This window comes from Symphodus melops, assembly GCF_947650265.1.
Source record: "Symphodus melops genome assembly, chromosome: 8".
Taxonomy (NCBI): Eukaryota; Metazoa; Chordata; class Actinopteri; order Labriformes; family Labridae; genus Symphodus; species Symphodus melops.
Window position 1 is genome coordinate 24,644,829 of NC_136698.1, and position 22,956 is coordinate 24,667,784.

At 39.4% G+C, this 22,956-nt stretch overlaps 2 protein-coding genes across 2 annotated transcripts; both read left to right on the plus strand.

Moving 5' to 3' along the window:
* Positions 1-5,510: 5,510 nt before the first annotated feature.
* On the plus strand, positions 5,511-6,527 carry gpr17 (G protein-coupled receptor 17; the record flags this gene model as incomplete). Its single annotated transcript, XM_079351122.1, has 1 exon — positions 5,511-6,527. One exon carries the CDS (start codon positions 5,511-5,513, stop codon positions 6,525-6,527), a length of 1,017 nt encoding a protein of 338 aa, XP_079207248.1.
* On the plus strand, positions 6,523-22,409 carry inpp5d (inositol polyphosphate-5-phosphatase D). The gene is made up of 28 exons (XM_079351342.1): positions 6,523-7,197; positions 7,231-10,570; positions 11,002-11,065; positions 12,407-12,542; positions 12,650-12,791; positions 13,200-13,340; positions 13,421-13,511; positions 13,596-13,673; positions 13,754-13,831; positions 13,937-14,060; positions 14,688-14,794; positions 15,542-15,644; positions 15,735-15,931; positions 16,397-16,514; positions 16,606-16,702; positions 17,296-17,434; positions 17,710-17,818; positions 17,949-18,037; positions 18,294-18,375; positions 18,994-19,083; positions 19,175-19,285; positions 19,396-19,475; positions 19,560-19,647; positions 19,753-19,899; positions 20,180-20,243; positions 20,331-20,534; positions 20,650-21,101; positions 21,193-22,409. Exons 2-28 carry the CDS (start codon positions 10,431-10,433, stop codon positions 21,231-21,233), a joined length of 3,312 nt encoding a protein of 1,103 aa, XP_079207468.1. The 5' UTR covers positions 6,523-7,197; positions 7,231-10,430; the 3' UTR covers positions 21,234-22,409.
* Positions 22,410-22,956: the final 547 nt, after the last annotated feature.

Sequence of the window (22,956 nt, forward strand, 5' to 3'; positions counted from 1 at the left end):
AGCTGGTTTGACTTCAGTGAAGTTGCGCTGTAGCTGTTATTCAAGAAGGTTGAGGATGGCTTCACCCCTCGCTGTTTGCCTTTTACTGTTGGCCTGAATTTAGTGAAGAGACACAGTTTGACATCTACAAATCACTTGGCTTCAAAACTTGGCTTCAGAACCGAATGGGTTACGTCACTAAGTAAAAATGTCCATGTTTTATACAATGTTTGTTGCACCCTTTTAGAAAACAAAAAAGGCTTTCCATTGGTCAACACTTATTTTTTCCTGCTGAATGCACTAGGTACAATAAACACACATACTGTAACGTATCTTCAGGAAAATGATCTTTGATTCTCAAATGGCTGCTTGTAAAAATATCAAAATATAAAAAAAATGTCCACTGTGGGACTGTTGTTGATCGTAGCTACAGGGTATTATTTTCTATGAAAAACTCTTTCAGCAGCTGTGAGCTTGTCCTTCACAGCAGTCAGAAGAATGACACACTGTATTTATGATAGCACACACTTGCACAAGGCAATGTTTTTGCTTCAGGGTTGCGGGACGCACAACAGACAGAGTTGAGACGCTGAACAAAAGCGAGGGGCCGTCCCAATTAGCAGTTGGCAGTAGATTAACAGAGTAGTGATCTTAAAGCTTCTTCACAGCTCTGCACAGATAGTGGCTTCATTCAAGTGTACAGAACAGCATTTGCATGCGGATGAAATAGAGAAGAGAAAGGGCCGATGTGTGCGACACACAGCTGTGATCTCCTTCTATGAAAGAAATATTATCCGCCCTCAGCCAGTGGGACCTCTCTCCACATCTGTCTGATGGCTATGTGACTGATTATTTTGGGCATTCCAATTCAGGATGCCCCCAGGAGGCGGAGGACCAACAAGGGCCTCTGTTTGCTTCAAGCGTCCCCCCGCCGCCTCCCTCCCTGCTCTTGTTTTTCACTCGCTCTCCTATAGGGAATGAGGCCCTCTTGTAGAACTAAACAGCATTTACAAAAGATCATCTCTGAGACTTCAGTCATAAACGTCTCCACCAACAACACAGTCCATCTTCTATCTATCAGTGGGGGGGTGGGAGTTCATGGTGAAGCCGCTGGGTGAACAACCGCTGGGCCTCGTTTCCATGGAGTCATACCCGACGACTCATTGCGACTGAGGCATGCCATTCTTCTCCCTGCGGCTTAAATGTGCAGCTTATTCTGACTCAGCCTATTGTGGAGTGCACAAGTGGCTCTCTGAGGAGAAGGGGATGGAGAGAGAAAGGGTGGGGTCAGGGTTCAAACGAAAGGCTCCCGTAGGGACTCCCTCCCTGTTATCAAATTTGTTGAGACACAAAAAGAGCAACAGTCTCATTCCCAAGAACATCTTGAGGAGGAGAAAGGAAGGTTAGAGGACGGCATTCTTGTAGTCCGAACCTCAGTTCATCTGCAGCTCAGCGGTCGATCTCCACATTCTTCACTCTGCTTCACTCCTGGGCTGATTGTCGCTGAAGTTTCCCTTCAGCAGCCACACTCTTCTTTGAGAAGTTCAGCCTCTGACAAGCTGCAAATCTCAGGTATGTCTCCTTATTTGTCCTCAGATTTAATCCTGCAAGTTTGTTTTTTTTAACTCATCCTACCAACAGTTTTAAAATACATGAACTACTAACACGTGTCTCTCAGTGACCACAGGATTAAGCAACTGTGAGAAACAGCTATTCAAGTGAATGGACATTAATTATGTACAGTTAATTTGCATATGATGTCAGATCAGATTCAAAACAATGGATTATTGCCAGTTAGTCTTGATGTGCTGAAGCAAAACAATAAACATAGAAATACAATTCCCCCTAACATAATACTATTAATAATACTATAAAAGTACATCTTAAATTTAAAGTCTCTTTACAGTACCTGAATCAGACTGAATTTATTGTTCATCCCTCTTTACTGAAGCAAACAAGAATGATTATTTTATGTGGCTTTTCCTAATCTGTGAAACAACTGCTGTGGCGTTTTTACATTTCCCCAAGCAAAGATTCACAGTGATTGATTCTGTAAGTGTGAATGTTAAAAGAAAGCAATTTGAGATGTTTGGTTAACAAATACTACACATGTACAAGACAGGATAAGAAGAGAGAAAAGGTGACCATTTTTAACCAAAATAAACACAAAGCGAGTGACAGGTACGTCGACAGAAAAGGGGAAAGGTTCGTCTCCTCAACAGGGATTAACAGGGGTTGCAGGACAACTAAATTCCCTGGACACTTAAAAAAAATACACTGTACAATCAAATGAGAATGTATTCTGTCCATGAATAGCTTTTGTCATGTAAATCTCAGAACAGCTCAACATGAAGACAATCAGCTTTTAAAGATCAGAGAGATTAAAAGCACCTGTTTCTAATTTCACATTTTCTTCTCTGTTTTTAGGCTTTACTGTGTCAAGTTCTTATTATAACAGATTAAACACATTAGAGTGGTCACAGTTTTTACCCCAACAAATTGTTACTGGCTAATCTCTGACTGCGGAGCGGTGCCAGGACGCTCTGTGTCCTCTCTGCCAACACTCTGCACATGATCGCCTGCACAGATCTGCTTACACCGATCATTGTGATGAAGGCATATTTGAGGATCTCCTCTCTTTAGGATTATCCCTCAGGGATCCGTATTTATGGAGGCTTTTCCATTCTGTTGGGCTGCTCCACATTTGTTATCCCTGCTGGGACCGCAACCCCTTTTCTTTGGAAGACTTGTTCCCCTGAATTCGCTGAGTCTGAGCCTTGGCTGAGAAATGTCGTCTGTTGTTGGTCTCACAGCCTCCGACTACATCTGGCTGCTTCCTAACAGGCCAAAATTCTGAACAGTGAGCTGGTGAAATGGAGATAAAGGGCCTATGAGATAAAGGGACACAATCCCTTTTGCTTTTTGTTGCATTTGAGTTACATTGTTGAACACAGTTCACTGTTAAGTGACCTGTCCTCCCTTCAGCTTTGGAAACATCTGTGGGATGACTGTTCACCCCTGCTACATGTTTTGATATTGTTCTTGGATCCCCCACAAATTTGAAACTTAATGAAAAACATTCTTACATAACGTAGTTCTGTTCACACCCTAACACTGTTTGCTTAGAAGTCAGGCTAAAGGAGGAATTATTAAGAAATTAAAAGGTGTGGACCGTCGGAGCTTGCCAGAGTTACTGGAGCGGGTTCATGAGTGGGTGCTCATTCCTGAGGTGTGTCTGAATACTTCTAAAACAAATGTTTGGTCCTAAGAGGCACGCTAGAAAATATATTAAAACTTTGAAATGTCGATGTTGATGTAGGACTCGTGTAAAGTTAACAGAAGTTTAGAAAGAGTCGTATTTACTTGCAAATAGTGAACCAAAGAAAAAAAACTATAAACAAGAAGTTTTCAAAGCAGATTGGTTGGCTATAGGTTAAACATTACAAGATGATCATGCTGTTTTTGTGCCCCCTTGTTTTTGCGTGTTTAAAGATTATCTTGCCAGACTTTCCTGTGATGTGAGGTGATCTGATCTGCATGGGAGAGCAGCGAGGTTGCACTGATTTCAGATCTGATATCCTGTTGACAGGGGGGAACACTAAGGACAGCCAAACGCACGCACGGATTGTCATGTAGATAAAATGATTGCAAATTAGCCATGAAGCTAACTGAGGGAGACAGAACTACAACCGCAGAAATTTTACTCAACTCCAACTTGTTTTTTGTTTTACTTCCACCTCCTGCTGTTACACCTTGAACTTGCATTACGGAAACGATAACAGGCTAAAACAGGTGAACACAGCTACTTCTGTCCAAAGCTAATAGAATCATACTACTTACTGTATGCCACATAAAACCACCACTTGTTGTTTTTTATATATCAAATGTTTGATTGATTAAAGCTCCTGTGAGGAACTTCAGTTTTCCTTGATTTTGGCGCCCCCTGTGTACAAAAGAGTACCTCTCAATTGCTCGATCTCAGCTGATTTTAGTCCTGAACATGTGTAGCTGTGTATTCTGCTGGAAAAAAAAAATCTCATCCTGCTTTATTTTAACAGCAAAATAAATCACCCACTGCAAATATTTTCAGTGAAAAATGTACAGTAAATCTGTTTCAACTGGCACCGACCCAGCAGCAGTGGTTAAAAGCATTAGAAATGACTAGAACGTATCAATCTTGATACCAATGGTCTAGTTTTCTTTTGTTTTATGAAACAAAATAAATAACAGTCTGTTTCATTGCCAGTAAAAAAGCCCTTGAAGCAGGCTTGAAGCAAACAGAATGTAACTTATGAAGGAGCTATGTTAGAGACTTGTTAGTAGGGAGCTTTTCTGTAGCATCTCTTCTGGTTTGCCCTTGAGAGTTTGCCATTCAGTCTAGATAAAAGAAGACAAATCAGACTCCGGAGCTGTAAAAAGAAGAGTGCATTTGTATTGGACAAAGGCTTCCCGGACTTTAGACTGTGCAGAGGAAGTCGGATACTTGTCGTGGTCAGGATGAAGTAATTATCCGCTCAGAGGACTTGTTCACTTAAGCCGGGTACAGTGACATCTTTTGTTACCTTGTCGGGCTGGCACTGTGACAACCACTCCCTATTGTGTGTGTGTGTGTGTGTGTGTGTGTGTGTGTGTGTGTGTGTGTGTGTGTGTGTGTGTGTGTGTGTGTGTGTGTGTGCGTGTGTGCGTGTGTGCGTGTGTGCGTGTGTGCGTGTGTGCGTGTGTGCGTGCGTGCGTGCGTGCGTGCGTGCGTGCGTGCGTGCGTGCGTAACTATTACTTAAGCCTGTTTTTTTAAAGTCTATGTCTAACAAAAACGACCAAACTTCTTACCTGATTAATTCCCTTGCTAAAATGATCTCATTAATGTTAATTAGGAACCCAATATTTGGACATTTCATGATTTTATTATTTTTACTGTAAATCCAATGTTTCAAGCATTTCAATAGAATTCATCATTAAAATAGCAAATAATATTTTAAAAATACGATATTAAAAAATATAGGTATTTGAACATTTTGACAATCGTATTTCCAATGCAGCATGATTAATCTCTTCTAAACAATGGTCCCATTTGGGCTAAAGCCCTGTTATTGGTGTATATTAATTTGTGAGAACTTCTGTTTATTTGATGGATCGTCCCTTGAGATGAGTCATCGAGTTTTCAAGTCCAACAATTTGTCTGGCTGTAAAAATGCAGGTGAAAACAAATAATAATGATATAATATTTCCACCCGAAAGCCTTTGGTTTTCCCGCTATAAAAACCAAAACATTGTTGGTTTGGCACTTTAACCTAACCAAAAACTCAGTAAGTGTTCACAGTTTAGTGAGGCTAAGGCACCAAGACTCAATTAGGTTTAAGAAATAATCATGATTTGGGCTAAAATTGTTAATGAATGTGGACTTTTTGAAGACACTAAACACTGTTTTAAAGTCATGGAATCTTTGATATATAATCAATCTTTTATTGTTTTACCTGAAGAGTGCTGTAAGTATACGTTTAAAGCAAATGTTTCTGTCTCTTTAGCCACCAGAATGGAGTCTGCTAACACAGAGCTGCCCTTCCTGCTGTCCAATCGGTCATCAGAGAGCTGTGCGGTGGACACAACGGTTGAAAACACCCTGTTTGGATGCTTCTACATCCTGGTTTTTTTTCTGGCTCTGAACGGGAACAGCCTGGCTCTCTGGATCTTCTCCCATCAGCGAGGCTCTTCCTCCCCAGCGAACATCTTCCTGATTCACCTCGCCGTGGCGGACCTATCCTACGTGATCATTCTCCCCCTGAGGGCCACCTACCACCTTACTGGAGGACACTGGCCCTTTGGTGAGGTGCCCTGCAGAGTTGCAGGCTTTTTGTTTTATGTCAACATGTATGCCAGTTTGTACTTCCTGGCCTGTGTGGCGGGGGATCGCTACCTGGCAGTGGTTCATGCTGTGAGGTCGCTGAAGGTCCGTCGTGCTCGCTACGCTCACATCATCAGCTTCTCTCTCTGGGCCCTGGTTACGGTCTCCATGGCACCGCTGCTGATAACGCACCAGACCACAGAGGTGGATGGTGTAACGGTGTGTTTGCAGCTGTACAGAGAGAAGGCCTCACGCAATGCACTCATCTCACTGGCTGTGGCCTTCACCCCACCTTTCCTCGTCACCCTGTCCTGTTACCTGCTCATTATTCACAGTCTGCGCTGGGGCTCCAGGCTAGAGCCAGCTCTCAAAATGAAGGCGCTGCGCACCATTGGTTTAGTCATGCTCATATATGTGATCTGTTTCCTGCCTTATCATGTGAGCAGGGCCACTTTTATCCTGGGCTACAACCATCCCGCCGTCTCCTGCCAGACACGCAGAGGTCTGAGCTTGGCCAACCGCCTCACCTCCTCCCTCACCTGTCTAAACGGAGCCATGGACCCTTTAATCTACCTGTTTGGAGCTGAGAAGTTCAGAGGCACCTTAATGCGTCTGTTCTGCAGAGACAAAGCTGGGGTGTCAGGAGCCACCAGTGGGGAATTAAAGGGAACACATGAAAGCTCTGTGAGTGCCAAGTCAGAGTTTTGAGGAAGAGAAATTAGAAATCAATCTTTGGCACAGTTTGATCTATTTCAAACACAAACGTAAATTGGCCTGACTATCAATTACCAGTTTCCACAATGTAGTTAATCTACCAATCTTCCTTGAGAATAAATATTGCTCTATTGTCCATCCCACACCCTGAACCTTCACAGACTTTATTGACTCTACCATCGGCTGTGGCGAGGTGGTTGTCTCTGAAGGTTAGGGCTTCGATCCCCAGCTCCTGCAGTCACATGTTGATTCATCTTTGGCCAAGCCACTTAACCCCACGTTCTCCCCACTGCTTCATCAGTGGTGTATGAATGTGTTTGAAGGGATAAGTTATACTGATGGACACATTCTTTAGCAACCTCTGCCATGTGTGGTGTGACCTACGGTGAAAAGTTGCTATACAAGCTAATTTCAAGTCCATCTACATCACCTGACCTTCTTACACATCCAAGAAGAACCTACATGGACTTTATTGTGATTTGCTGTGTTTCAACTCGGATTTAATTTTTGGACATTGAATTATGGGCCCACATTTGTTACCTATTGGAAAATGGACTTCTGGGCATATCGTAACACAGTGAACATTCGTTATATTTTACATATCATCTAATCAACAACTTGTGTGTGGAAACTTAGCCAATATTTGCCCCACTCATACCTGTTGGTTGAGTGGTTTATGTTAGGGGGTTGTTGCAAGGATGCCAAACATCCTGTTTTGTCACATAAGATGCATTTATTGTCCAGTGTGAGACTGATATACAACATGTCATGGACAAAAATATAAAGAATGCTTAAAAAAGCAAAATTGATTTTTTTTTTTTTCATAGTCACACAACCCGACAAATGCTTTCATGTTTTGCTCATGTTTCTTCTTTATGAAAACAAAAATTAGCTTTCACTGTGTTGATTTGTGTTGGGTACAATTGTATGTTATTTGCATGTACAGAATCTGAAAGTTGCTAAATACTGAAAGATTACATTAAAAAAGTAAACCAGAGGACCCCCTGATCCCCTGGCCATCAAAGTATGCAAGACTGGGTCTACATTATCAATCTTCATTGGCAGAAAAAGGTTCCCGTCAAACAAAAAACTTTTGTTCCAAAACCGATTTTTGCTTTACAACAAACATGTTTTTACCTATTAGTGCATGATTTATGGGGCTCCAGCTGCCTGTGCATCAACAAGAATTTAGTCCTCACAAGTTTCCTGTGTATATTTAAGAATAATTTATGTCAAACACCAAATCATTAGGTATGTACAGAGTTCATACTATTTGTGTTCTGTATCCTTGGGCGGATTTAAAAAAAAATTCTTATAGGCTTGTATAGGCTTATTAATGTCATTTTTAACAATGGTGTTATTTGCTCTGTTGGTAACACTGTCAGACTGTTTGTTGCGCCACTATATTGTCCAACTGTAGACTAGACAGACATTAAGACAATAATGCTGTCCACTTCCTTGTTTTATGGTCCTGTACTTGGATAACAAAGTGTTTATATGCACATTTTTGCATGCCTACTGTAAACTGTTAGTCTTTCTGATGACCAGTAGGGGGCAACTCTATTGATGATGAAAAGAAGTCTGTAATTCTTCCAAAATGTGACTCTACTTCTCTCTTGATTTATTTCCACAGTTTAAAAAAAAAATCACACTTGCTCTAAAAAGTACGATGTCCCACTTCGACATAAATAGACAATAAAGTAAGATTTGGTTTAGGACTTGGCTACTGCTGTTCAACAAGTAACTTCTATGATAAGATTGCAGCAGTCAGAATGAAACTTGAGTCTTAAAACAGTCAACCACAAACCAACTGATGACATCACGGTGGTTACTTCTACTTCTTCACTATGATACAGTGTATGACTTTAATGCACAAAAGAAGATGTTGAGGATGTTAGTGCTACAAAATCAGAACATCCAAAACCTGTAATGAGACAATGTTTTTATCCACACTGACAGCAATACTCAGCTTGGACTGTGGGGGATGCTTGTATGCTAAATATTCGAACTAGGAACCCGGTGTTATTTTTTCCTGCCATCGATATTGGTCATGTGCGCACTGTCTGCAAAAGCCAAAGACGTTCTCATCAGCCTCTACTTCCTTAAGTTGAGTGATCATTTACAGAAGTTGGCATGTCTGCAACCCAAACTGAGACCGTGACTAAAACCATAATCATAATTCCATGCCCTACAAAATATGCAAAACAATCACAAAGACGACAAAAATGCATTTGCAGGTCTTTGTTTGATACAAACAAATGTTTCTTTAATATGTTCTCATATTACAAATTATCATTTAAATTATCATGTAATGTGTAATTAAACATTTTGGCTGGACGATGTCAAGTGAGCAGGTTTTTAATTTTGTTATGGTGACATTTATTCATAAGCTTAACATTATTATGTAACAATGTGAATAACTGAGCATGCTAATTCCAGAGTCCTGTCTTTCAGCACTGTATTTATAATGATCTTTCAATTACTTTTACATACAGCTTGGAGAGGCTCCAGCTTGACAAATCTTCATTGAACATATATGTATAACTTCTCAGCTCCCTAACTTTACAACTCTATGCATTTATCTTTGTCACTTTTTATGATGTTGCACTTTTGCATGATAAATTATAAATCTTTTTTTTTTACTTTGAGTTGCTGTTTCTGAACATTTCTGCAAAAATAAAAAAAAATAAAACTGTAGACGGAAAGACATGAATCACAATGTTTAGTCAGTTATTAAATGTTCGTCTTCTGTTCTTGTGATATGTTACTTGATGTAAATAATTCACTATCCAAAACCCTAGTCATAAAAGATGTGAAGTCTGAAAGAGGGTTCTCTGTATATATGCTCTAACAGCTTATTTACATGTTGATTTTCTTTTGCGTCCCCAGTATCTGCTTCTCAATGCTAAAAAATGCTATAAAATATGTATTCAAAAAAGCAATTGTTGTCATTTAAAGGTCAAAGTATGATTTTATGTCTGCTCTGCATGAGATAATGTCTTGTCTACACTGTCACTGCATGTCTGAAACGTCTGTGAAAGTGGGAAACCTATTTCGAGTTCACAGAAACCTTTGAGGCTGCAGTGACTTGTCAGTGTGTAGTTCTCTTTTTGTGTCATGTGACCTATGTTGTGGTTTGCAGCTTTTTTTCTTCTTCTTCTCCCTCCTCTTATTTCTGCAACACTTCCTGTCCATCACATGAACATGGTAGACTCATTCTAAACTTGTGTTTCCTGAATGTATGTATGAGAGAACACCCAGCCCTCTTCATAGATGGTTCTGCACTGAGTCTTTAGACCTAGATAGAGAGATATGATGAACATTAATGCTTTTCATTTAGATTAAAGTAAAGCTATAACAATGGCATTACAAAATGCATTCAGGAAACAGATTAAGCTTTGCATAGCGCTTTAAACAAACAATTTTATTCTTTCATTTCACCAAAAAACGATTCCTCACATCTGTTCTTTACTTCCCCTTTTTAATTTCAATTCAACAAATAGCTTCAGTACTTGTTTTTGCACATTTGCATGACGTCTTACTTGAAATAAACACAAACTTTGATTAATCATTGAAGTAGTGTAACAAAGATTTCTACTCGGCAAGCAAAAAGTTTATATTTCACTCAGCTCTGTGGATCAGTCACAGAACAGGCAGAGCTGAGGGCCCTCCTCTCTGAACTAAAATGAGGAAGTTCAGAGTCAAGTTAGTAGCAGCTTCCTTCTCCTGCATTCGGAGGCAGATGATGAACAAGTGAAAGAAAGGAATTAAAAGTACGCAGCATGAAAACATAAAAATAGCCTGAAAGTAAATATCGCTGTGTACTTTGGTTTGCTGGAATCTATTTGGAAAGCTGATGCAATACTCCTGAGCTCAGACTTGTTGGTAAGAAACAGGATGCCAAGTTATCAACCTTGGTGTCATGGTAATATAACTCGATCCAAAGCCGAGGATCTACTTTCCAAAGCTGCAAGAGATGGAAGCTTCCTCATCCGGGACAGTGAGTCCATACAGGGAGCGTATGCCCTGTGTGTTCTGTAAGTAGACATTACTTGTTTCTAACCATTCACCTATCTGCGCGTTTGAAAATATTTCACTTTATTCTTCACTATGAGCTGATTGTTGTCACAATAAAGCACAAAACATGGCTGCATATGCTATGTTTTAGCATGGTGTTTAAAAAAAATTGAGCATGTTTAAAACAGCCAGAATAAAAGCTCAAATATCTGCTTCTGTACCGTAATTCATCATCTTTTTTTTTCATATATGCCCAGCAACACAAAACTAGTTCCCCTTTATTTGCTTACTGTTTCTACCACAAAGCAACACCCCTTTTTTTCCACCACATTTTATTGTTTCATGGTCTAACATTGTTTTTAACAGGCTCCCATTTATGCTTCCAATGGAAAGATGTTTGTTTACCTTACCTAAAAACAGAAACATTTGCATTTTATTTGTTCAACCACAGATACCAGAACTGTGTGTACACATACAGAATCCTGCCAAATGAAGATAAGAAGCTCTCTGTCCAGGTGGGTTTACAACATAACACAAGCTGTCATCTAACGTAGAAATGTTCAGTATTTACATCACAAGAGAAGATACATTTCAGTGTGTTTTCTTTTATAAAGGAATACATGGTGCTCCATAGCTATGTTTCATCAGGGCCTTGTAGTTTAGTTTTAAACGTGTATTTTTAGGCATGTTTGTAACACCTGTCCTGTCGATAACTTGAATTACTAATCAAGTGAACCAAGATGTCAGTGGGCTGACTTTAGGTCGATTTAGAAGGCAGTCCGACACTTTGAGAGGCCGTGCACGTGTAGAGACAATCATGGTCTCCAGAGGATGATCTTCAGTAGCTTTTGAGTTCCCAAGGCCATTTCCTTCTCGTGTTTCCAGGTGGCTGATTTGTTTTGTTTTTTACCTCCCTTGAGATCCACTGAAGTCTTTAAGCTGTCTTAGCAGATATCAGAGATTTGATAGCTGCAAACATCAGCACAATCAAACTACAGAATCACACACTGATTCAAAAAACGAATACACAAACCAAGCTTCTTGTATGATATCCCAAACACCAGGATGAAGCGCAGATACCTGAAAGATGATTTACAGTAACAAATGCAAAATAAACAACAATGAGTGACAAGGCTACAAAGTTAAACTTGTGAATGTGGACTTTCCCTCACTCCATCAGTGCAGCTTTTTAACTTTCAAAAGCGTAATTGTTTAATCTCCATTGGACCAGAGCTGGTTCCAGTTGAAGCCATGTTTTTAAAGTGTTTACTGTATGGTGAAGAATGACTCTATAAGCTAAAAGCATGAAAAAAGACTTTTGGTTAAGATAGAAACAAAGAGAATTATAGTTGTTTGAAACAATAAAATGATGACTAAAATGTGAATATTAGTTATAGAGAATATATCGGAGTATCCTCAGCATACAGTCAAACAATATAAGTAACTTTACTGCATCAAAGGTGTAAGGGCCCATTGCTGTTTAAATTACTTTTTTTGGTTGAAGGACAAAAAAACACATGTCCTCAAATAGATGTGTATATAGTGACCTCAAATGTATAAGCATGCTATGGCTGGTAGTTAGAGGTGGCACCATTTTAGTCCAATTTAACTACTCATAAGTGTGAGTTGAAAGAGAGAGAGAAAAATTAAGCACTACAGCTTCAAATCCGACAAATAAACAAAAGAACTGATGATGTGAATATTGCTTGAGTCTCCATGAAGCCACAAATGGTTCAAGTAAACATATTTAATATTTTGTGGGAAGTAAAATCTTAAAGTTTACGAACAAAATGAAATAAAAGTCTTCCAGAACAGCCACACATGACGTTTCAGCCCTGCTATGATCTGCTCTTCAGGCATCGGAGGGAGTTCCGATCAATTTCTTCTCTATGTTGCCTGAGCTGGTGGAGGCATATTACAGTCCCAACATGGGTCTGGTCACACACCTGCAGTACCCTGTCCAGAGGGAGGAGGAGGCAGAGGAGGATCCAGGTCAGACATCTCCCTTGATTTGAATAGTGGCTTTGATATCAAAGAATAATATTTTCCTCTTAAATGTTTAGAATTTCCTGAACATCCCATGTGTCTTTGTCCTGCAGAACACAGTAATCTTCCACCACAGCTTCCACCCAGAAACTTTGCCAACGATGTCAAAGAATATGACCCCAAGTCTTCTGAACAGGCCTGCAAGTCCTTACAAGACACCTACCTGATGAGGCTGCAGCATTTGGACCTTTCCTCGTACTGTTGCATTTGCAAAATTTGTGTTTATGTATAACAGGAAGTTATAAATGTCATATGTGGCCCCCTCAAAAACCAACATAGTGCATTTTTAAAGGTTATATCTGAAATAGGACAGAAAATATTTAAGTATAAATATCCTGTACTTGTGATGTGCAAACTGAGCTACATAAGGCTTCAACACACTGCAAATTAAACAAAATAGCAAAATAATGAAAACTGGGAAAGAAATTAAACATCTCCATCGATAGGATGAAGCAAGCACAGCATTTAGAAAACGTGTTGCTAATTCACATACAGAGTGTGTACAAGGCCATGATCCTTGTAATTTTGTGCAGGGTTTTGTAAGTGACTTATGATATGTGCTAATGGCATGTTTCAAAATGCTCCTGTGCTTCATATTTCTAGAGTTCCAGAGGACCATCTAGTGGCTATCCAAGAATACTTCAGGACCTCAATCTGCTCGGATGCTGAACAAGTCCAGAATGGTTACCCTACCCTCCCAGGGCTAAAGAAGCTTATTATGGCAATCTGCAAGAATTTAAACAGGTATGGTAACCCGTCCAAAAGATATTTAATCTACAGTGTAAAGAGCCGGTTTACTAATTCTCTGACCTTTATGGAGACAGTGAAATTACTCAAATCCTGCCAGCTCTGGAGGTCTTTCACAGGGTGTTCGACCAACCGCTCTCTCCAGGGTTTGGATATTATCCAAGACAAGTTAGTGGCATTCTTAATCCATTTCAGCATTATCAACTCACAATAATAGCCAGTGTCAGCATGTATTATTTCCTTCATTTTCAGATGTCTGCCGAGTCAGGTCAATATGTATCATTTAGGCTTGAGCAACTGACCAAACTGCTGTATTCAATAGAAGATAAGGTAACATTAATTACTGAGTCATGGACATTTTCTGTTATGCCGGCACCAGATGACAGTAACCTTCTCCTTTCTTTTCTCAGGTTAAAAGCTCTGTTTCGGATTCCGTCGGACACGATGGAGGTCACAGGAAATCTCTCATACCACCTGTTACGTTTGAAGTGCGTTTCTATCTTATTTGATATTTTACTATCCTGCATAATGAAATCATTAGAGTTGCACAGAAGTTTCTGCTTCTTCTGAACAGTTTCCCCTTTCCCTCACAGGTCAAGCAAGAGTCTCTGGGTATTTCCACCAAGATGTTCCTGAAAGTGGATGTTGAAAGTGGGAAGCTCTTCTTTAAGAAGTCAAAAGACGGGCCTGAAGACAAATACTATGTGCACAACAAAAGTATGAAATCACATCAATCTGTAACCGTGTTGCTTTGTATTTGAAGGAGTGCTGTTTGTGTGGCTCTAGTGATGGTTAGGCTGCCATTTGGTTTGTCCAGTTATTGGTTTGGGGCAGCTGTGGCTCAGTGGTTGAGTTGATCCTCTCCCGACCGGAAGATTGGTAGTTTGATCCTCAGCTCCTGCAGCCTAATGTGCAATGTGCCCTAAGTGTCCTTCCACTTAAACCCAAGTGGCTACCTGTGCAGTGTCAGTGACGTTTACATGTGTATGAATGGGATTCGCTAATACTCATGGCCCCTTTACACAGTAGCCTCTATCATCAGTGTGTGAATGAAGTGAATAAATAGATGTGAACTGCGGAGTGAAATAATTTTGAGCAGTCAGAAGACCAGAAAAGCTATACAAGCTCAAGTCCGTTTACTATTTACCAGTGGTCCCATGGCCTGAACCCTACTGATATTGTTGACCCCCCTGACCTTTGCTAAAAAAATAAATACAATCAGTTGTTTCAAGCAGCTCTATTGAGTTGTGTTGAGTTAAATTGAATTGAGAGGTAACCTGCACTGAAAGAGAGAAATTAGTTGACATCATCGCCTCTCATTTTTATACTGTGATTACTTTTTAGTCCTGCAGTTGGTGAAATCCCAGAAAATGCATGCCAAACTCGCCATCGCAGTGGAGACGGAAAAAGAAAAGACTTTGCGTAAAGAGTTTGTGTTTGAAAATACAAAGGTAAAAAAAGAAAGAAAAAAAAAAAGGTCACTTAAAGCTCCTGTGAGAAACATTTTGTTTGTGATGTTTTGGCGCCCCCTCTGGACAAACAGTACTCTTCATCTTTTTACTGATTTTGTCCTTTACTTAAAAAAACAACAAAATTAAGAATCTGGTGTAGGGGTTAAAAATATATGTTTAGAAGTGTTAATTCCATCACTTGGTCAGACACCTACCCTGCAGCAGTGGTTTAACATGCCTTCTATATGATGCTCTTGTTTGCTTTTGTGGACTACATCAAAACACACACATCCAAATTAATTTCTGTCATTTTCATAAGCAGCTAAGAAATCTTCACAGGAGCTTTAAGGCCTCTGAAAATCGTTTCAAAGTAATTATTCATCCATATCGATTCATTAGTAATATGTCCATTGATCAAATTTGATTAACAGTGGATTAGCAATATTAGCATGTATTTCATAAGCATCAATACTCACAAGTCTAAACCCATTTGAGTTTAAATGTTGTAAGTCCTCCTGGTTAAGGACAATGTTAAATGTGGAGTATATAGACATCACTCTTTACAGATTATCCCTCAAAATTAACCAAATCAGTAAGACGAGCACAGAAAAACAAACACACATTCAATAACTAAAAATAGAAGCTCAACTGAAAATAGTTTGACAGGTTTTCAGCTGTTTTAAATGTATGTTCCTATTACTTTATGAGAATATTCACTAGATACTGTTTTTAAATGTGTCTGACCAGAAAAGGGAAGGATTCTGCCAACTTCTTCAACAAATGAAGAACAAACATTCTGAAAAGCCCGAGCCAGACATGATCACTGTGTTTGTTGGCACCTGGAACATGGGTATGAATGTTGGCATTGTAAATGTTTAAATTTCATTTGATTAACTCCTCATGTAACCATACAGTAAAAGACTTCTCTGTAATCTTGCAGGTAATGCAGGCTGTCCCCCCAACATCACCTCCTGGTTTCAGTGTAAGGGCCAGGGGAAGACACAGGACGACACCGCCGATCAGATCCCGCATGATTTCTATGTCATCGGGACACAGGAAGATCCTCTGGGTGAGAGGGAGTGGTCAGACACAGTGAAAGGTGTGCTGAGGAATATCACGAACATCAGCTTCAAACAGGTGAGTGACTCTGACAAAGGAAAAAAAAAACAGGTGCTTAACTCCTGTTGAAAAATGAAGCATCACATTCAAAAAAGGCAGTTTTTATTGCAAATTAACATGTTTACAGCCTGGTAAGACAAACCTAAAATTGGTCTGATTAGCGCATGTCAAGATCGGGCACACATTGTAAAGGAGATGATTTTTTTTAACTCAATCCTTTTTGACAAAATGAAGCATATGCATTATTCACAATAAGCTTAAAACCCGCCACAGTTTCAGCTCTCAGCCTGTCGTTAGGTTGACTGAGAGTTAGGGTGAGACAGCATTTCCAGCACGGTGACTGCCTTTGATGGGACTCCAAAGCCCCTGCAGTAACAGATGGGTGACGTCACTCAGGCTTCATCCATTAATATTTACAGTCTATTGGAAGAAAACTCAACACTTATGCAGAGCAGTAGCATCATATCATCTTCTAACATCCAGGTGGCGATCCATACTCTGTGGAACATTCGAATCATCGTCCTTGCCAAACCTGAGCACGAGAACAGGATCTCACATGTTTTCTCAGACAGTGTGAAGACGGGGATAGCCAACACTCTAGGTAAGCTGTTTCACTACTACTCCTCCTCAAAAAAAAAGGTTAGTTTGACAAAGGCACATCACTGATTATCATTGTGAGGTTTGTTTTGAAGGAAACAAAGGAGCAGTGGGGGTGTCCTTCATGTTCAACGGGACATCGTTTGGCTTTGTGAACAGTCACCTCACCTCTGGCAGTGAGAAGAAACTCAGGTGAGGAAAACTATAATGCTTGCGGCCCTTGAGGTAATTTTTTGCAGGCCCTGATCTCAATCAAACCTTCAGGACATATTTTTTTGCAAACAAGTCAACTAAACTAACTGGCTCGCGAGTGATTCTGGCCTGAGGGAAAAAAAAGTTTGGACGCCAATGCTCTATGCATTTCTATATTCACTCTCTGATTTATACTGACTCTGAGAGTTTGTATGAATGTGTTTCTTTCTTAATGTATGCATGCTTTCTTTTTCACCAACCCATTATATGAATGTGCGTTTCAGTAATATTTAAAGAAATTAGAGACCACATTACTGCGGTGGCCATGTTGCCATGACGTCATGCTCAGGGTGGGAAGTCCTGTCTTACTGTTATGCTCCAGGTTTAAGTCATCTTAACCCTCACAAGTCTGAGCAAATCATTTCATTTCAAATCCGGAGACACAATAGCTTAGTTAAAAATATAATAACCTGTTGGCTACTGTGTTAAGATTTGTTAGGTATTTCCTAGTTAACATTACATTTGACAATACGTAATCATTTCTGAAATCCTATTCTTTAAATTTATTGTTGTGACTTTTGCTTTATTTTCAGACGCAATCAAAACTACATCAACATCCTGCGATTCCTAAATCTGGGAGATAAGAAGCTGAATCCATTTGACATCACACACCGGTTCACTCATCTCTTCTGGCTCGGCGATTTAAATTATCGTGTTGAATTACCATCGACAGTAAGTTTTGCAGTTATGAAAATGAGAAAAACAGATACTATTTTTGGATGATTTCAAGAACTCTTTGTGTGCATGAATGAGTCATAGAAAAGCTCACATCGTTAAGTCTCCCAGATTAAAACCTGCAGATTCACATTATCATCATAATCTGTGTATGCTTCATACACCTGATCTTATCTTGACATTCACCTTGTATTAAAGGTCCTTTAGTGTGATTCAGTAGTGCTGCTGGGTTTACTCTTTCATGCAAAAAGTCACTTCCTTTCCCTTCACAGGAAGCTGAGTACATCGTGACAAAGATCAGACAGCAGCAGTACCTGGAGCTCCTCAGTAAAGACCAGCTCAGCATGGAGAAGAATGATGGGAAGGTCTTCTTACATTTCGGTAAACATCCGGAGAGAACTGTTAGATTTTCTATTGCTACTCTTTATTAATCCCATGATGCATTTACACACCGAGAACTGAACACATCTTGAGTATTTGATTTAATTTTACTCAATGTTATGTTGATTAGATGAAGAGGAAATCACGTTTGCACCCACATATCGCTTTGAAAGAGACACTCGAGACAAGTATGCCTACACAAAGGCCAAAGCGACGGGGGTAAGCTCATTTTTTAGTCCTATTTCTTTACTCGTAATGCTCTTGTCATTAACATCAGAGAGGACACAGTAAAGACTACTGATGCTTTTCAATAAAAACATGTGATTTGCATATGATCAAAAAGTTAATTTGAAGATACTTTGTAGGAAGAATTATAATACGTACAGGCACCAGCCTCAGTCTAACATATTTTAGATCTGCTGAACCAGTTTACCTACTCTTAATATTTATTCACTAACTGGTTTCAACTCTGCAGACAAAATACAATTTACCCTCCTGGTGTGATCGTGTCCTGCGGAAGTCATATCCTTTGGTTCATGTGGTCTGCCAAGCATATGGTAAGCGTTTCACATGAATAAGTTATTTTATTGTTTTTTATCTCTTTCTAGGAAGTGTCTAAAAAAAACTGTGACATTTTGCACGTTACAAAAAGTCACTTGTTGTGTGTGTAGGCGTTAGAGACCGCTCATGTGCAAATATGCGTGCAAAATAACATGTATATATATAAATTATATACAGTTTATGTTTTTTTAAGAACACCATATAAATATATCATGAATATTAGAGTAATGTAAACTTTATACACAGATCAGAGGTTGTGTGCTTCTTTAAACCAAGACTTACAACATTTACATGATTCAGTATATATTTCCCTTCAGTTGACAATATTGTTTGTATAATTATAGTTTTAACATGTGGTACTGCAGAAACTGTGATGTGAGTCCTTCTTATAACTAATGGTGTGAATAGTTTTAAAAGGTTCCATATTATTCCCCTTTTGGGGGTTCATATATGTATTTTATGTCTACTTAGATAGATAGATAGATAGATAGATAGATAGATAGATAGATAGATAGATAGATAGATAGATAGATAGATAGATAGATAGATAGATAGATAGATAGATAGATGTGGTAATAATTCATGTACTTTGATACAAAACTTTCTAACTGTAGGCTGCACGAATGACATCATGACAAGTGACCACTCACCAGTTTTCGCCTCGTTTGAAGTGGGAGTGGCCTCCCAGTTTGTCTCCAAACAAGGTAGGAAACACTGTTTGCAAATGATGCAATGTTGTTCTTTTGAAGGAGCGTTTCAGTGTGTTTTTTTTTTAAATATATACAATATTTTCAGATCTTAACAGCACAACTCAAGGTGGGATACAGATCATGAACTGTGTGGCTACCTTGTCGACAAAATCAAAGACCAAGTTCTTCATTGAATACTACTCCAGCTGCTTAGAGAGTATGTTTGATCTTTTGTGTTTGTCCATGATCATATTGTATGCTTCTTGAAAAAGGTCCAAAACCCAGGTAATAAATTAAAATCTTTTTCTTTCTTTTTTTCAAATACAGAGACAGTAAAGACTTTAGAGGGAGAGAACACAGAGAATTTGGAGGGGTCAATAAAGGTTTGGTTTGGAAACCAAGTTCAGGTCAGTTAATAGAAAACAGCATCCATTGTGGTAGTTCTCTATATGTTGCATCACTCTTTCTGTTGTCTTCTCCATATTTTCCAGCTCACCCCAATCATCTGTGACCCTGAGTACCTCTTGGACCAGCACATCCTCATCTGTGTAAAGTCGACAGATAGTGACGAGTCGTACGGTAATAAACACACAAACAGATTGATCACACGCAGCATTGCTAACAGTTTGCTGGTCTTTTATTGTGTGTGTTCTCTCTTCTTCTGGTCTTTTATTCCCTAAATAGGAGAAGGCTGTATTGCTCTGAGAGCTGCTCAGTTCTGCTACACAGAGTTCCAGATCACACTGACTCACCACGGAGAGAAGACGGGAACTTTGACTGGAGGCATCCAGTTGCACACCTCTGAGGGCAAAACCACAGAGAAGTTATATGGTGAGTCTGGAGAGAAGCTCAGAACGTACTTATTAAAATGGCTCTATGGTTCCACTTGTAGACTATATAAAGGTTTTCACAATACCAGAATTTTAAACTTTGAAATGATAGTAGTAACAGTCAAACAATATCTGTTTCAATACCACGGCAACAGAAATAGAAGAAATAGAGCCAGCCTCAAGTGGCGATTTAAGGAACTGCAGATCTGCAGATCCTGACACCACTGAATTAGCTTAATTTCCCATTTCTCATCCCAGTTCCTATTTTGTTCTACTTTCAGATTTCATCAAAGTTGAAAAGGACGACACAGTCACTTCAAAATCCAAAGGAGGAGACTCAAATAAGTATGACCTTTCTTTACATGTGGTCACATCAAAATACCTTTAATATATCTTCTTGCTTTGATCATATTTTTGTCTTCCTTTTCACAGGTGTTCGGTCACCCAGGCACATGATATTTCTAACCCCAACTACATGGGAATGTCGTTCCAAAAAGGCAATGTGATTGACAAAGGTTGGAGTTACAGCATGCCGCCAAAAAATAATCCGGTCACTGGGCAAGGGAGTAAAGAACCTAAGAAAGTTGGTCATGATGCGGCCAAATGTGGTACCACTGAAAAACCTTTAAATCCTATGTAAGTGATTGTGTTTGGTGCAATGTCACTCATCAATCTCGGGAAAAAGTTTACCATAGAAACTTGATATGATTTGTAGAAAGTGATGTAAACTGTACTGCTTCTTTATTTTTAGGGGTGAGGGTGAACAGAAGTCGGAGATGTTTGACAATCCGTTATATGGATCAATGGGAAAGTCGCATTCTCGGGGAAAGGATCAAGACCAACAGCAGAAGGATCAACTTATACCTCCTGATCTGTTCTTTGCAAGCTCCAAACAAGCAGATGGAGACCCTGATCGTCCCCCATTGCCCACCCCACGCAACCGCTCCTTTACCTGCTCTGAGACTAAACAACAGCCTCCAAACCCGACCACCCTGCATCCGTCACTGTACAAGAAACCTGTGGTGCCTTCACGCTCAGAAGGTGCTCAGATGGGGCCAAACCGACCTCCTTTACCTTCCAAGTCACGGCCAGGTGTGCCAGAGCCTCAGATCACAAAACCCAGAGACTACAGAGACAGCTCCGAACTCCCGATCAAACAAAGACCACCAGCAAGACCGGGCCTGCCACAGCCGCAAAAAGACGGTAAGGAAAAAATATTTTTGTCTTCAGCGAGCTTGTAAATATCCCCACTAAAGTTGTACATAATGTGATGAATTTGTCTTTTTTTTTTTAGTGTACGCTGAAGTCCCCAAGATGGGCCGTTCTGTAAAGTGAAACCAGACTGCAACCGTGACTCTACAGCTTCCTGCTCTGCTTTTTGGAAACATAAAATGCGCAAACGCAAACTTCAAATCAGTTGATACCCCTGCTAAATGTATCACACATTGACTGTCTATGAAGATGGATGAAGTGCTGCATCCTCCTGTTGTACCAAAGGAACTCAAATTACACCTGTGATGAGTGCTGAAATAGTTAATAGCAAATGATCTTGAGCTTGTATAGTACTGTTCTAGTCTTTTGACTATTCACAGCGCTTTTACACCGCATGTCACACCTACTCATTCACACCCTGATGGTAGAGCTTTCTAAAGTGACCAGAGGAAGTAACTAATCCCATTATACGCATGTGCTGCCTGCAAATCAACAGGAGCAATTCAAGGTTAAGTGTCTTGCACAAGGACATATTGCTGAAGGAGCTGGGGATCAAAACATCTGGTTGAGAGACAACCAACTCTACCACTGAACCACGGCCGTTCAAATGTTTATCTGCTAGCATCTATTTCCGTAATGTTTATATACATATGTCCTACATATAACGCTGAAAATGACTAAATTAACTTAGACATGACACAAGGGAAACATGAAGCTGGGAACAATATGGCAATCAGCATCCCGAAGGAATCCGTGGGGAAAAGTTTGACACACCAACCTCTTCCCCCTATTTTTAATCTTAATGCTAAGCTAACAGCCTCCTGTATCTACGGTTTCATATCTTCTTCTTTCTTTTTTTTAATATGTATTAAAATATTGAAATATATTCAAATATTGAATACATATTTCAGGGCTTCTTTTCTTCAATACTTACATTATTTAGTCAATCTGAAATTAAACAGCTTATATAGCAGATGCACAATTCTGTTACATTTTATGTAGATTTAACACTTTATTGTAGCTAATAAATGTTTACCACACAGTGTTTTCTTGCACATATATGTTTGCCTTGAAGGTGTACAATTAAAGCCCTCATAAATACAAATAATAAAACTGCTTTTTTTCTGAAGTTTCTTACAACCTCTTGTCACTTGAGTTTCTGCAGTTTAAAATCTAGTTCAGGTATTTGCTTCCATCTGCAGTCATCTAAAGTGACCGCATGTGGATTGAGAACTAGATTGCATCAAAGGTTGATAAAATATTGAAATGACAGGAAATAAAAATTAACGGGAAACTAAATGATGTCTTCAAGTCCTTCATTTTTAATTTATACTATAAATTTTATTTTTACCTGTATCATTTGTTGTTAAGTCAGCCGGCCTCTCATTGACTGAAGAGGTTACACTGGGTGAACATTTAGCAGCTCTCCTCCCAGAGAAGGATTAATCAGTACAGTGGGTCTCAACCTCAGGGTCAGGGCCCTCAAGTGGTAAAAACTTTCAGATGTTGCTCAAAGATAAGCTGATTGCTGTATTTATAAATAGATATCATTTTATCGTTTATGGATTATAAAAGCTACTATGTGTCTCTTTGAATGCCCTAGACCCACATTTAGACATTTTTTACACATTGGACAAGGGTAGTGACTTATTTAAGGGGACAAGAGCCAACATGATGGAAGGCAAGAATCTATTTTTGTTTGACATCATGCCTAATGACTTTGAGCCCTGATTCGTTAACCCACTTTGCTCCAACAAATCAGTATATCACACAGACTTCATTTGAAGAAAAATAAGAATTCTGTAAAGTAACAGCATGAACACTAAAAATGTACTTACAAATTTAT